Raw genomic sequence first — 15,464 nt, 5'->3', positions numbered from 1 at the left:
ACACACACACACACAAAAACATATATAGAGACACAAAACAATCCCAAATCACCGGAAACAAAACACAAACCAAACCCAAACAAAGCCCTGAAGTGAGGATTGGGTTGGGGGCAGCGACAGTTGTGATGCCAGAAGGTGCTTCTGTAGTTACACAGAAGCATACTTGGTGCTGAATGTACAGCAGATGGACTGTGGCAAGCCAAAATGTTCCTTTTCAGAAGCATGTCATACATTTTTATGGTTACAAAATCTGCAGGCAATTTGACTACAACAAACCAAATTGAAGCCAAAATCTCTCACCCTGCAGTGACAAGTGCACTGCTCCCAAGGACACACCTCTAGGACAGCTCTCCACACTTCTTAGAGTACTGGGAGAAGGGGGGGAAGTGCACATGGGCTGCTTCTGTAAGGGCTGTGCTCTCAAGTTTTTGAAATGCACAGCACAGGATCACAGGATCTTAGGGGCTGGAAGGGACCCCCAGCAATCATTGAGTCTGACCCCCGATAGAGTAGGACCATAGAATCCAGTGCAGGTCACACAGGAACATATCCAGATGGGACTTGAAAATCAACAGGGAAGGAGACTCCACAACCTCTCTGGGGAGCCTGTTCCAGTGCTCTGTGTTGAGATGGAACTTCCTGTACTGTAGTTTATATCCATTGTTCCTTGTCCTATCTCAGGGCTCAACTGAGCAGAGCCTGTCCCCTCCTTCTTGACCTGCAGCCCTCAGATATTTATAAACATTTATTAAATCCCCTCTCAGTCTTCTCCTCTGCAGACAAACCAGCCCCAGGTCTCTCAGCCTTTCCTCACAAGGCAGTGCTCCAGTCCCTTCATCATCCTTGTAGCCCTCCATTAGACTCTCTCCAGCAGATCCCTGTCCCTCTTGAACTGGGGAGCCCAAAACTGGATGCAATATTCCAGGTGAGGTCTCACTAGGGGAACGGTTAGGAGTTGTGAGTGAGTCTAGAAGTTAGGATAGAGATTAGTGTACTAAAGAAACCTCTGTTGTGAGCCATAGAATGGAAGGGAAGGGAAGGGAAGGGAAGGGAAGGGAAGGGAAGGGAAGGGAAGGGAAGGGAAGGGAAGGGAAGGGAAGGGAAGGGAAGGGAAGGGAAGGGAAGGGAAGGGAAGGGAAGGGAAGGGAAGGGAAGGGAAGGGAAGGGAAGGGAAGGGAAGGGAAGGGAAGGGAAGGGAAGGGAAGGGAAGGGAAGGGAAGGGAAGGGAAGGGAAGGGAAGGGAAGGGAAGGGAAGGGAAGGGAAGGGAAGGGAAGGGAAGGGAAGGGAAGAGAAGAGAAGAGAAGAGAAGAGAAGAGAAGAGAAGAGAAGAGAAGAGAAGAGAAGAGAAGAGAAGAGAAGAGAAGAGAAGAGAAGAGAAGAGAAGAGAAGAGAAGAGAAGAGAAGAGAAGAGAAGAATAGACCTTCAAGATCATCAAGTCCAACCTATCACCCAACACCATCTAATCAACTAAACCATGGCACCAAGTACCCCATCCAGTCTCTTCTTAAACACCTCCAGTGATGGTGACTCCAGCACCTCCCTGGGCAGCATATTCCAATGGCCAATACAAATAAGCATCACAAAAATGAACTTTACCAACCCTCCCCAAAAAGTGGTTTTCCAGCAAGCTTTTGGGAATAGCCAGCTCCTATTGGTGCATCTATATGTTTGGTTTGATGTGAACTGGGACATCCAATCCCTCCTCCTGATGCTGTTTATTTTTCTTTTCTGCTTTATTATTACCCAAGTTTATCTTTCACATCCTTTGCCTACAGTAAGCTAAACTCAACAATAACAGGATATGTACTCTAGAATTACTATGACGGGGGGAGGGGGAGGGGAAAGGAGGGGGGAAAAATGTTTCACAAGTGACACAATTGAGCCCACAGAACTCAGAAGAAAATAAACTAAATAAATGATGGAGAAAGCTGGGTATTTAGCACCCAGGTGAACCATTATTGTGGCCTTCCAGTATCTGAAGGGGACTACAAGAAAGCTGGGGAGGGACTTTTGAGGGTGTCAGGGAGTGTTAGGACTGGTGGGAATGGAACAAAACTAGAAATGGGTAGATTCAGATTGGATGTGAGGAAGAAGTTCTTCCCCAGGAGGGTGGTGAGACACTGGCACAGGTTGCCCAGGGAGGTCATGGAAGCCTCATCCCTGGAGGTTTTGAAGGCCAGGCTGCTGCAGTGTGAGGTGTCCCTGCCCATGGAACTGGATGATCTTTGAGGTCCCTTCCAACCCTGACAACTCTGTGATTCTATGATTATTCCTCCTAGAATCAAAGAACTGCACCAGAGAATTGTGTAGGAAGGGGGCAGCCACTTTACTACACTTTTGGTCTGCTGCTGCTGCAGCACAGAGTAAATTTCAGCAGAGCCCATACCTGGCTGATATCCGATTTACCAAGAGACAAACAGAGACTGAGGAAGGAAAGAATTTAAATACAAGCTTCTGCCTTCACTTGAAACTTTGCTTGTCATAAGCCAGTTTAAAACCCGAGATCTGAAGCCTGTATTTAAGCCTGGGATGAGTTACTCATCTCTGGAATTCAGTGTGAGCCTTCAAAGCAATTTGAAAGAAAAACAGCAGAGCCATTTAAAGCACCAACTAAACCTTGTAGTTAGGACTTCTCTTCAATGACACATTTTTGAGCAGAGATAAATGGGATCAGAATACCTTAGCCTTAGTTCTTTTTGTGACAGAAAACTGCTTCAATGCTTTAGATGCAGAGTGCCCCACATGGAAAGCTATGCTGCAATGTGCCTGCTCTTCCCTACGATGGTGATTCTGGTGCGGTACTGCTGGACTCACAGAAAATTCTCCTGACCACATGCAGCTTGTATGTCAGAAGGAGGTTTCACAGCCATGCTGAAAACTTGTGAAAAGGAGAAGGGAAAGGAGAGAGGAAGGTGAAGGGGAGGTGTGGGGGAAGCCCTCCCTTACTGTCTGCTCTGCAAAGGATTTGAGCTGCAGAAAAGAGGAACCATGTCAGCAAATGCCAAACCAATGTGGTACCTGCCAAACCGCACCTTATCCTCCTCAATCAGCACAAAAATTATCCCCTGCCTGATTCCTCTTACCTCACCAATAAAGGGCTAAGGTTTTTTCCCTTATTAGGACAGTCTCCATGCTGTAAAATCCTGGCTGTAATAAGTGGCTTTAACAATATGTGCTGCACATCAGCACAAAAAGCAAGCAACTAATAAAAAGAGAGCGCAGAGGAGGAATAAAAAGGGCTGAGTCCTAAATTAAAAGGGACGACATCAGCTTAGTTTGGGCTCCACAGTTTGGTCACAGATTTTATGGAATGGGGAATTAAGATGGGAATGGCTAAATGTATGAAGGGCTAACATTATGCAGTTACATGATTACAAACTTGGAACTGCAGCTATTTACACATTTAAGCAGCTTTATGGGAGTCGTGGTGACTTCTTCTTTGATACACTTAAGTGCTTATACAGATCAAAAAAAAACCCATGCAGCAAATATCAGCAGATGAAAATAGTGCAAAGATGAAGTTTTTCAATGTTGTCTATCCAGTTTGGGGCACCTCAGTACAAGAGAGACATAGAGGTGCTGGAGCCAGTGAGGAGGAAGGCAATGAGGATGGGGGAGGGCTGGAGAATAAATCTTATCAAGAGGAACTGATGGAGCTGGGGCTGGTTAGTTTGAAAAAGAAGAGGCTGAGGGGAGACCTCATCACTCTACAACTACCTGAAAGGACACTGTAGAGAGGCTGGTGCTGGTATACTCTCACAGGTAATTAGTGATAGAACAAGAGAGATTGGCCTCAAGTTGCAACTGGGTAGGTTTAGACTGGACATTAGGAAGAATGTTTTTCCCAGCAAGAGTGGTCAGGCACTGGAATGTGCTGCCCAGGGAGGTGGTGGAGTCCCCAACCCTGGATGTGTTTAAAGGTGGTTTGGATGTGGTGCTTGGGGCTATGGTTTAGGGGTGAGCCTTGTAGAATAGGGCTCTGGGTTGGACTTGGTGATCCTGAGGCTCTTTTCCAACCTGAATGTTTCTGTGATTCTGTGAAATAAAATGTTTACAAGAGCAAAAAGTTACATTCAATTAGGTCTTGATGTCACAATTATTTCAATGATTGATGGAAGTGTTTTGCTTGGTTGAATTTTCAAAGGTATGGTTTGGGATCATCTAGTTTACTGCAAGTGCATTATATGGACATATGTGCACATACAGGCATGTACAAGGACAGAAGAACACAGAAGCCTAAAACAATTACAAGAGCATTTCCCTGGCTCTTTTGAACCTTTTTGTTTGACTCTGAACTGCGAAGAGTGTGAATGGGGAGACCTGGGCAGGTCTGGCAGGAAAGGGGAAGGTAGAGGTATGAAGAAAGAGGATGAATTTCTGCTACCTCCATCCCACACTGGTTAAACACTTATGCCAACAATGTAGCTGTGGAGGAGCTCTCTGGATTTAAGATCTGCATTAACAATGAATTTACTCATTTAGAATCATAAAATCATAGAATCAACAAGGTTGGAAAAGACCTCAGAGATCAGCAAGGCAAACCTGTCACCCAACACTTCAGGACCAACCAAACCATGGCTCCAAGTGCCACATCCAAACACCTCTTCAACACTTCCAGGGATGGTGACTCCACCACCTCCCTGGGCAGCACATTCCAACAGCTAACAACTCTCTCAGTGAAGAATTTTCTCCTCACCTCCAGCATAAACTTCCCCTGGCACAGCTTGAAACTGTGTCCTCTTGTTCTGGTGCTGGTTGCCTGGGAGAAGAGACCAACTCCCTCCTGGCTACAATCTACCTTCAGGTAGTTGTAGAGAGCAACAAGGTCTCCCCTGAGCCTTCTCTTCTCCAGGCTAAACTAGTTGATCAGCAGCCTTGAACACCCAGCCAAGAAACAGAGACTGCAACCTACAATGTGAAAAAAATACTGTGGACAAATAAACTTCCCAAAAAGCAAATCACCCTCAAAAATGGTTCAGCTCTTCTAGTGAATTTCTTCTAGCTCACTATGAGGAAAGCTCCTAAGCCTAGCAATAAAATCACAGGTTCACAGGATGTTAGGGGTTGAAAGGGACCCCAGGGATCATTGAGTCCAACCCCCCTGCCAGAGCAGGACCAGAGAATCCACAATAGGTCACACAGGAACACATCCAGATGGGTCTTGAAAGTCGCCTGATAAGGAGACTCCACAACCCCTCTGGGCAGCTGTTCCAGTGCTCTGTGACCCTCACAGTCAAGAAGTTCCTCTTCATGTTGAGATGGAACCTCCTGTGCTGCAGCTTACATTCATTGTGCCTTGTCCTATCACAGGGTGCAACTGAGCTGAGCCTCTCCCCTCCCTCCTGACCCCCAGCCCTCAGATATTTATAAACATTTATTAAATCCCCTCTCAGCCCTCTCTTCTCCAGGAATTCAGTCTCCAATAGCTACTTTTCTTCTTGCTGTGTAAACTAGACACCAAGGCACATGGGCTCCATGCTAGACACCAAAGCACATGTACTCCATTAAGCTGGTGACAGCTAACACATCAAGAATTCTTCCTATACATGAAGCATTGCTACTACAGTGTTTAACATAAATATGTGGGTCCACCCCCAGATAAACATATCTGTGTCAGAACCACTCACCATTCCCAGGGTTTGGAATGTCATTCCTAGACATCACTTACTGAATTGCAGCTTGGATATAAACAGCTCCCAAATGCACAAGATGAAAGGCAAGTGCCTATTTCTTGGCCCATGGTGCGCTTGGCGTTTTGGAGAAGAGCTGCTGTTAAAAGTTGACTTGGATTTCAAACTGGAGACAAATAGGCTCAGTACAGACTCATGTCTGTGCATCTGGTCTCTAGTTACATTATGGCCATCTTATTTTACCTCAACAATGTAAAAAGGCTTTTACAAAGTAAGAATTCAGGTCATTACCTAGCAATGTGCTCTTGTGGCCAGTAAGGCCAATGCCATTGTGGGATGGATTAGAAGGGCGGTGGTTAGTAGGTCAAGAGAGGTTCTCCTCTCCCTCTACTCTGCCCTACATCTGGAGTATTGTGTCCAGTTCTGGGCACCTCAGTTCAAGAAGGACCTCAGGGAACTGTTTGAAAGAGCCCAATGCAGAGCCACAGAAATTAAGGGAGTGAAACATCTTCCTTATGAGGAGAGACTGAGGGAGCTGAGGGCTCTTTAGCTAGGAGAGGAGAAGGCTGAGGGTGACCTCATTCATGTTCATAAATATGTAAAAGGTGAGTGCCAAGAGGATGGAGCCAGGCTCTGCTGGGTGATGCCCAGCGACAGCACAAGGGGCACTGGGTGGAAGTTGAGGCATAGGAAGTTCCATGGAAACCTGAGGATAATTTTTTTTTCCCTGTGAGGGTGACAGAGCCCTGGAACCGGCTGCCCAGGGGGGTTGTGGAGTCTTCCTCCCTGGAGATATTCAAAACCTGCCTGGATGCATTCCTGTGTGATCTGCTTTAGGTGATCCTGCTCTGGCAGGGGAGTTGGACTGGATGAGCTTTCAAGGTCCCTTCCAGCACCTAACATTCTGTGATTCTGTGATACCCACAGGGGAAAAGAAATTAAGAGCATGATCAGCAGAGAACTGATCTAGGACGAAGTAAAGGGATGTCTTCAAGTGAAAATTAAACAGCATTGCTTTTTGGAGCAGAGTTAACCAAACAACATAGTTCAACCAACAGTTCTGCAGAGAAGTATTCTCTTCAATCCTTCTCTTCTCCTAACAAAACTAGAATCATAAAATCAATAAAGTTGGAGAAAAACTCAAAGCTCATCAAGTCCAACCTGTCACCCAATACCTCATGACAACTGGACCATGGTACCAAGTGCCATGACCAATTGCCTCTTGAACACCTCCAGGGACGGTGACTCCACCACCTCCTTGGGCAGCACATTCCAATGGCTAACAGCTCTCTCTGTGAAGAACTTTCCCCTCACCTCCGGCCTAAACCTCCTCTGGCACAGCTTGAGACTGTGTCCTCTTGTTCTGTTGGTGGTTGCCTGGGAGAAGTGACCAACCCCCTCCTGGCTACAACCTCCCTTCAGTTAGTTGTAGACAGCAATAAGGTCTCCCCTGAGCCTCCTCTTCTCCAGGCTAAACTAGCTGATCAGCAGCTTTGAACACCCAGCCAAGAAACAGAGGCTGCAACCTACAATGTGAAAAAAATACTGTGGACAAATAAACTTCCCCAAAAGCAAACTGTCTGCAAATTGCTCACAAAGGCTGATAAAAAGTTAGAATTTGCAGGAAGAAAACAGTCTACCTGTTGGCAAAGCTGGCTTCTTTCCCTAGGAACTTGCACAGTAAACACTTCCATGTCCAGCAAAGCAATCCAATTCAATCCCTGTACACTTATTAAGTAGTCTCTCTACATTTTCAGGCCAATCAAACCATTTCTTGGCTATGAGGAGAGCTTCTGCTTTTAATTTTTAGCGTATCTAACGCTGGCAGGGTTATATTCAGCCCTTACAACATTTCCTACAATGCCACAGGCACACAGAGAGCATAGAGAGTATCTTGAAACAATGCAGTTGAAACTGTTCATAGAATGAGGCCATTAGAGGGCATTTGCAAAACCCAAAAAGTACAAATCACATTGTACCTCGTTCAAAACAGTGCAATAACAGCCTCCTCCTCTTCCCTGGAGGCTCTCCAGAGCTAACTTATAAGGATTTTAATGGTCCTTTTCCTTTCCCTTGCAATCTCCTGAGGAGACATGAGCACTTGGAATGATTATGCTATGCCTCAGCCTGGGAAGGGCAATATTTCATCATGTGTGTCACTGAGGAGTGCTTTAAGGAAGCCCTTTGTGGGCAAATCTAAAGGTGTCTTCCCCACTTTCAGTCTGAGAGCACGGAGCTGATTGCTGAAAAGGAGCAAATCAGTTTCCAAATTTTGGCCACACATTTGATTTCTCTTAAGGAGTCCTCTCCAAAGAGAGCTTTGCTTTTCCTCCCCAGATATGCTACTGTGGATCTTGACAAAAGAAAAACCATGACTGGTTGTCAAAGTATGGTTGCTCTTCTTTAGAGGCAGCTACAGGACACAAATGTGCCAAGATCCAGGAAAAGCATAGCAGCTAATTATTCAAGAGGAAAAGAATTGAATTGTTTTCATTCAGATACAATTTCTCTGACTACAGTGAACTCAATTCACTGCAAGTGCTACTTGTACACAAGCTAAGGCATTCCTCCCAGCACTCCTTCAATGCCTCACACATACACCAGACAAAGTTAGCACACTTGTGGTTCCATCTTTCATGCAGCAGGGAGTGGAGGAGAATGTCTCTCAGGAAGGATATCTGATGCTTTCTGGTTTAAGTAAAAAAGGCCCTAACAGCTAAACCATCCTCAAAGCAGACCAGTGAAAGGCTTTGAAAGTTCATCTCAGAGGTTTCAGCCTGAGTCACTGCACTGATCCCCACGGTAAGAATTGAGAGCCAAGGCTTCCACCAGTTATCATAGTATCAGTCAGGGTTGGAAGTGACCACAAGGATCATCTAGTTCCAACCCCACTACCATGGGCAAGGACACCTCACACTAGATCAGGCTGGCCAGAGCCTCATCCAGCCTGGGCTTAAACACCTCCAGGGACAGGGCCTCAACCACCTCCCTGGACAACCCATTCCAGCACTAAAGTGCCCAAATCTCACCCACTTCACTTTTGTCCCTCCCTTGCTTTCCCTCATGCTGGCTGCAGAGAAGCTGGTCCTCTGCCACAGCTGCTCCCCATTCCCGTAGAGCAGTACAGGAGGGTTGGCTACTGTAGCTTGTGGCTGTATTCCACCACGGACCAGCACAAAACAAACTCATTGGACATGCTCTTAGTTAAATTAGCATTTGTTGCCTAACTTCTGAAAGCACAATGGAAGTATTCCAGATTCCTGGAAGTGACTTTTTGGAAGGGCTGGGTTTCAGAAATCCCTGATCTCCCTCTCAGAACACAAGATTTCATGCTGAATATTATCAGAAAATGGCACACAGAAATTCCAGTTGCTTCTCAAAACTCCTCAAAATTGGTAAGCAGAACCCTGCTATAAATGACAGTGTTTTAGAAGCATAGTAGTGTCCTGTTTCCCATCCTTCAACATATAAAGCAGGCAAACAGAACAACGCCACAGGATCCAAACACAGCAGATCATTTCTTTGGCAAAATTGCACAGGCTAACTGATTCCCTTCTCTCGCTTCCCTCCCACATTCAGGGATGAACATGGCCACGAGGACTTCATTTACTCAGGGAATTAAGCAATCTGAGCTACACAAGTGTTTTCACACAAACTATGAAACTTCTGCGAATTCCCCGTTGCCAGGACTCCTATTAGCAGCCAGCCCTTCCCACATACTCCTTCTGCCACGGGACAAATCCTGTAATCCAGGTAAGAGAAATGCACAAATGGAAAGGCTTCTCCTTTAAACAGAGCACGACACAGCAAAGAGAGGAGCAAAAGAAGCCACTCTGCACCCAGTGCTTATTCCTCAGTTCACTCAGCTTCCCAACTTGTTACACCCGTCTGTTCCCCTTTCCCACCGGCCAGCACTTCCTACACCCCACCAAAAGGCTATATCCATACAGATATCAGAATAAAGCAGCAACTCACTTGGAAAGGCTTGACAAGTTCTGCCTGCAGTATGATCTGCTGATCATGTCTGCAGCGTGTGAATCAGTGCAAACTGCTGCCAGCTCCGGGGAGCAAATGGACAGATGATCAGGGTGTGGAATGAGATAATAAAAATGCCATTATCCTTTCAGGCATGCGAGACTCACTGGAGGCTCTTTCCATCCCACAGGTTAACCATTTGGTTGGTCCTGGAGCTCCAGTAATCACACTCTCTATTTGCCTATTATCGAGCTCATCGTCTATTTTGTATCCTCCCTCCCCTTCCTTCTCCCCTCCTCTACTCTGTGATCATATGATTATTGGGTTTTTTACTGTATTCTCTCTAATAGATCCTCTTTGCTATGTCTGGGCCCACTGTTAACAGAAATTCCTGCAGATTTCTCGGCAGCTCCAGTGGGCTGCCAAATGCTCTCTTCCCATTCAGCTTTCACAAGAGGCAGCTTGTGTTTAGCAAGCTTGCCTGAGCACTGAGCAGCCCCAGCGCTGCACGGAGGTCCCTTCACAGATACTTGCTTGTAGGAACGTCCCATTCCTGCCCGTCAAGAGGTGATGAGGGGAGAGGACCCCAGTATAAAACAATAGTGCAGGAAACACTCCTCCCATTTGATTGTAAATCATTGCTTAAGTGTTTTGCAGGCACTTGCATCCAGAGCAACTTGTGAAAGGTCGAGCTGGACCGGGCGGTTCAAACGACTGAAAGATGATTGCCAAACAGAAACAAATCTGGGGAGGTGGGAAGTAGTTGCAAGCTCAGCTGCAGTGATGGTAAAAACAGCCAACCTAGGAGATCCTCCTCATTCGTCTTCCATCTAATCCAGAGAATGAGGCAGCAAACAGAAATACGAAGTGATTTAAATGGAGGCACCGTCAGTCACCGTGATTTCACCTGCTTGCTTCACATGCCCCTTACAAGCCCATCTATGCCAGTGAAACAGCTTACTGTGCACTCCTGCAGCCATTCCACCCCAGGCTCCGATCTTGTTAAACCTCATAAATTACAGGAGTGGGTGTGGGTGGATTAGGACTCTGCTAGGAAAGCTTCACTACAAGCTTGCCCTTATGTGGGAAGGAATGTCTGAGTTCAGTAGGTGGCACTCTTAGCTTTGGGTGAAGGCTGAGGCACTCCTCTCCACACCAACAAAACATTGGAGGATGCTGGATGCCCAAGGAGGCATCAACCTTAACAGGGTTTTGGTTTTGTTTTTCTTCTCAGAACTTGCAAGAAACCACCAGCTGCACTTTGCTTGGGGCACTGATACTCATTTACCTTCTGCTCAAATCCTGCAGTCAATAACTACATGTTTTTTCCCTCCTAAAACCTCTACAGTTCCAAGGAGGCAGATTTTTGTGAGAGGTGAAGGATTCCCATGCAAGAATGTTGAAGTTCAGGGTTTGCACTAGCCCAAGAAGCTGCTGTTTCTTCATGTACACCTTCTGCAGACTGTTGGGTCTAACTTACATGTGAAAAACACCATCTTTCAGTATATTAAATACTCTGGCATTATGGTCTGGATCAAGAAAAAGCAAATAATGCTGATTGTAAAGGAAGAAAAACATAGAGGTGTTAGGTATTAGGTAACAGGTTGGACTTGATGATCTCTAAGGTCTTTTCCAAGACGCTGACTTGCTGGAAGGTGTCCAGAGAAAGGCAACAAAGCTGGGGAGAGGTTTGGAGCACAGCCCTGTGAGGAGAGGCTGCGGGAGCTGGGGTTGCTTAGCCTGGAGAAGAGGAGGCTCAGGGGAGACCTTCTTGCTCTCTACAACTACCTGAAGGGAGGTTGTAGCCAGGTGGGGGTTGGTCTCTTCTCCCAGGCAACCAGCACCAGAACAAGAGGACACAGTCTCAAGCTGTGCCAGGGGAGGTTTAGGCTGGAGATGACGAGAAAGTTCTTCCCAGAGAGAGTTGTTAGCTGTTGGACTGTACTGCCCATGGAGGTGGTAGAGTCACCGTCACTAAAAGTGTTTAAGAGGCAACTGGATGAGGCACTTGGTGCCATGGTTTTGTTGGTTAGATAGTGTTGGCTGCTGGAGCTGGACTTGATGATTGCAAAGGTCTTTTCCAAACTGGTTAATTCTATTCTATTCTATTCTATTCTATTCTATTCTATTCTATTCTATTCTATTCTATTCTATTCTATTCTATTCTATTCTATTCTATTCTAGACCAGGTTGGAAGAGACCTTCAAGATCATCGCATCCAACCTATCAACCAATCCAACCCACCTAAACAATTAAACCATAGCACCAAGCACCCCATCCAGTCTCCTCCTGAACACCTCCTGCCCACACCTCCTGAGGACAGAGGCCATTTGCCTACTGATTGAGCAATAAGCAACTCTGGCCATACAAGTTTTCCCTCAACACATGCACCACTTTTGCCTGAACATGAAGAACTGCAGACAAACAAGGTGAGCAAATCCCACTTACAGAATATAGAATGGAATGGAATGGAATGGAATGGAATGGAATGGAATGGAATGGAATGGAATAGAATAGAATAGAATAGAATAGAATAGAATAGAATAGAATAGAATAGAATAGAATAGAATAGAATAGAATAGAATAGAATAGAATAGAATAGAATAGAATAGAATAGAATAGAATAGAATAGAATAGAATAGAATTAACCAGGTTGGAAAAGACCTTTGAGATCATCAAGTCCAACCTGTCACCCAACACCATCTAATCAATTAAACTAAGTGCCTCATCCAGTCTCTTTTTAAACACTTCCAGGGCTGGTGACTCCACCACCTCCCTAGGCAGACTATCCCAATGGCAAATCTCTCTTTCTCTGAAGAATTTCTTCCCCACATCCAGACTAAACATCCCCATGGCTTCAGTGCCATGGTCTAGTCATGAGGTCTTGGGTGACAGGTTGGACTTGATGATCTTTGAGGTCTCTTCCAACCTTGGTGATACTGTGATGCTGTGACACTATCAGTCTCTTCACCATCTGTAGTGCTAGTCTAGGGGAGGCACCTCAGTTAACAAGTGCTTGAAATGCTCTGCAGGTTGGTGTCCCACACATTAATTTTTAATTTAACAGCATTAATGATGATTTGTTTTTAATTTTTTTTCCTTCAAGATCTTGGTGAAACTATAATTTGTCACAGTTGCAAGGCTGCAAGATCAGATTCTGGACGTAGGCAAATCAATCCACCACCACGTACAGGTAACGAGCATACTGCCAAGTGGACCTGGGCTCACCCCCATGAACAGCACGCCGTTGCACTGGTGAGTGCACAGGTGGCTTCACCTTCAGCTGTCCTTAGAGCTGTGCCCATCATTAAAGTCACAAGGCTTATTCAGCTGAGGAGCACCAGTGTTTTAACCAGAGCTACAGGATGTTTTGTGATCCAGCCTGCAACACAAAGGGCTGCGCCGAGGCCAGCCCATGGAGCGCCAGGAATCTGTTTGCTGTTGGGTGCGGACCCAGCAGCTCCAGACGTTTACTGCAATGCAGAACTGGTTCCTTTGAAGGAGGCTCACACAGCCAAGATTTTGCCATCCTTGCAACCCCTTCAAAAAGAAGTGGGAGGAGCACCTGAGACAGTTATAGATCCTTGCACTTACTAATCCCTTCACTATGTTTAAGTCAAATGTTTATTCTTTACCTTATTGAATAACTTAACTGAAAGGGACACTCTCAGTACACTGTGGCCCTGAGGTGAAGATCTTGCATATGGAGGAGGACGAGGCAAATCACCTTACCCTAGATCCTTTCAAAATTTCACATGGGTGTCTAAAGCATGAACAAATCATGGGAGCAGGAGATACATGTCTCAGCCTGCTTTCCTCATATGTTCTGATGCTTCAGGGCTTATTACTTGGTTCTAGGACACCAAAGCCCCTAAGGAAGACACTAGGAGGAGTCAAAACTAAGGAAAAAAGCACTCACTAAACCAGGACATTAGAGAAGGGTCATTCATAGCAGTGAACTCAAGTCAAATCATAGAATCATAGAATTGTTAGGGTTGGAAGGGACCTCAAGGATCATACAGTTCCAACCCCCCTGCCATGGCCAGGGACACCTCATACTACAGCAGGTTGCTCACAGCCACATCCAGCCTGGCCTTAAAAACCTCCAGGCATGAGGCTTCCACCACCTCCCTGGGCAACCTGTGCCAGTGTCTCACCACCCTCATGGGGAACAACTTCTTCCTAACATCCAATCTGAATCTACCCATTGATAGTTTTGTTCCATTCCCCCCAGTCCTATCCCTCCCTGAAATCCTAAAAAGTCCCTCCCCAGCTTTCATGTAGCTCCCTTAAGATACTGGAAGTCCACAATAAGGTCTTGTCAGTGCCGTCTTTTCTCCAGACTGAACAGCCCCAACTCTTTCAGTCTGTCCTTATAGCAGAGCAGCTCCAGCCCTCTGATCATTCTTGTGGCCCTTCTCTGGACATGTTCCAGCAGCTCCAGATCCTTCCTGTAACAGGGGCTCATCTATTATAATAATCACAGTATCACAGTATAACTAAGGTTGGAAGAGACCTCGAGGATCATCTAGTCCAACCTATCAACACAGACCTCATGACTAGACCATGGCACCAAGTGCCACGTCCAATCCCCTCTTGAATGCCTCCAGGGACGGTGACTCCACCACCTCCCTGGGCATCACATTCCAATGACGAACGACTCGCTCGGTGAAGAACTTTCTCCTCACCTCAAGCCTAAACCTCCCCTGGCACAGCTTGAGACTGTGTCCCCTTGTTCTGGTGCTGGTTGCCTGGGAGAAGAGGCCAACCCCTTCCTGGCTACAACCACCTTTCAGGTAGTTGTAGAGGGCAATGAGGTCACCCCTGAGCCTCCTCTTCTCCAGGCTAAACAATCCCAGCTCCCTCAGCCTCTCCTCATAGGGCTTGTGTTCAAGGCCTCTCACCAGCCTTGTTGCCCTTCTCTGGACACCTTCAAGTGTTTTGATGTCCTTCTTAAACTGAGGGGCCCAGAACTGGACACAGGACTCAAGGTGCAGCCTAACCAATGCAGAGTACAGGGACACTATGACCTCCCTGCTCCTGCTGGCCACGCTATTCCTAATGCAGGCCAGGATGCCATTGGCCTTCTTGGCCACCTGGGCACACTGCTGGCTCATATCTAGGTGGCTCTCAATCATCACACCCAGGTCCCTCTCTGTTTGGGAGCTCTCAGCCACTCTGACCCCAGCCTGTAGCTCTGCATGGGGTTGCTGTAGCCAAAGTGCAGCACTCGGCACTTGGACTTGTTGAATGCCATCCCATTGGACTCTGCCCATCTGTCCAGTCAGTCGAGGTCCCTCTGCAGAGCCTTTCCACCCTCTAACTGACCAACATCTGCTCCTAACTTGGTGTCATCTGCAAACTTGCTGATGACTGACTCGACCCCCTCATCCAGATCATCAATGAAGATGTTAAAGAGCACAGGGCCCAGCACTGATCCCTGGGGCACACCACTGGTGCCTGGCTGCCAGCTGGATGTGGCACCATTCACCACCACTCTCTGGGCTCAGCCTCCAGCCAGTTCCTAACCCAGCACAGAGTGTTGTGGTCCAAGCCATGAGCTGACAGCTTAGCCAGCAGTTTGCTGTGGGGGACAGTGTCAAAGGCCTTGCTGAAGTCCAGGCAGACCACATCCACAGGCCTCCCCACATCCACCAGGCAGTCACCTGATCATAGAAGGAGATCAGGTTGGAGAGGCAGGACCTGCCCCTCCTAAACCCATGTTGGCTGGACCTGAGCCCTTGGCCATCCTTCAGGTGCAGAGTTATTGCCCCCAGGATAATCTGCTCCATCACTTTCCCTGGCACTGAGGTCAGGCTGCCAGGCCTGGAGTTTCCAGGTTCCTCCATCCGACCTT

General features: G+C 46.8%; 1 protein-coding gene across 14 annotated transcripts in view; it reads right to left on the bottom strand.

The window, feature by feature from the left end:
- Positions 1-15,464, bottom strand: part of CALD1 (caldesmon 1) — a 265,740-nt gene that overhangs the window by 67,553 nt on the left and 182,723 nt on the right. The window contains exon 1 of one of the 14 annotated variants that reach the window (XM_068141864.1): positions 9,775-9,821. The exons of 12 other annotated variants lie outside the window; for them this stretch is intronic. In XM_068141864.1, the coding sequence (XP_067997965.1) occupies positions 9,775-9,806 (32 nt within the window). In that variant the 5' untranslated portion in view covers positions 9,807-9,821. One more of the 14 variants, XM_068141863.1, reaches the window with a different exon arrangement.

Source organism: Melanerpes formicivorus, unplaced genomic scaffold (assembly GCF_026170545.1).
Source record: "Melanerpes formicivorus ecotype bairdi unplaced genomic scaffold, bMelFor1.0.p_v2 SCAF_8, whole genome shotgun sequence".
Taxonomy (NCBI): Eukaryota; Metazoa; Chordata; class Aves; order Piciformes; family Picidae; genus Melanerpes; species Melanerpes formicivorus.
Note: the sequence above shows the minus strand (reverse complement) of the source record. Positions and strands in the feature narration are given on the sequence as shown.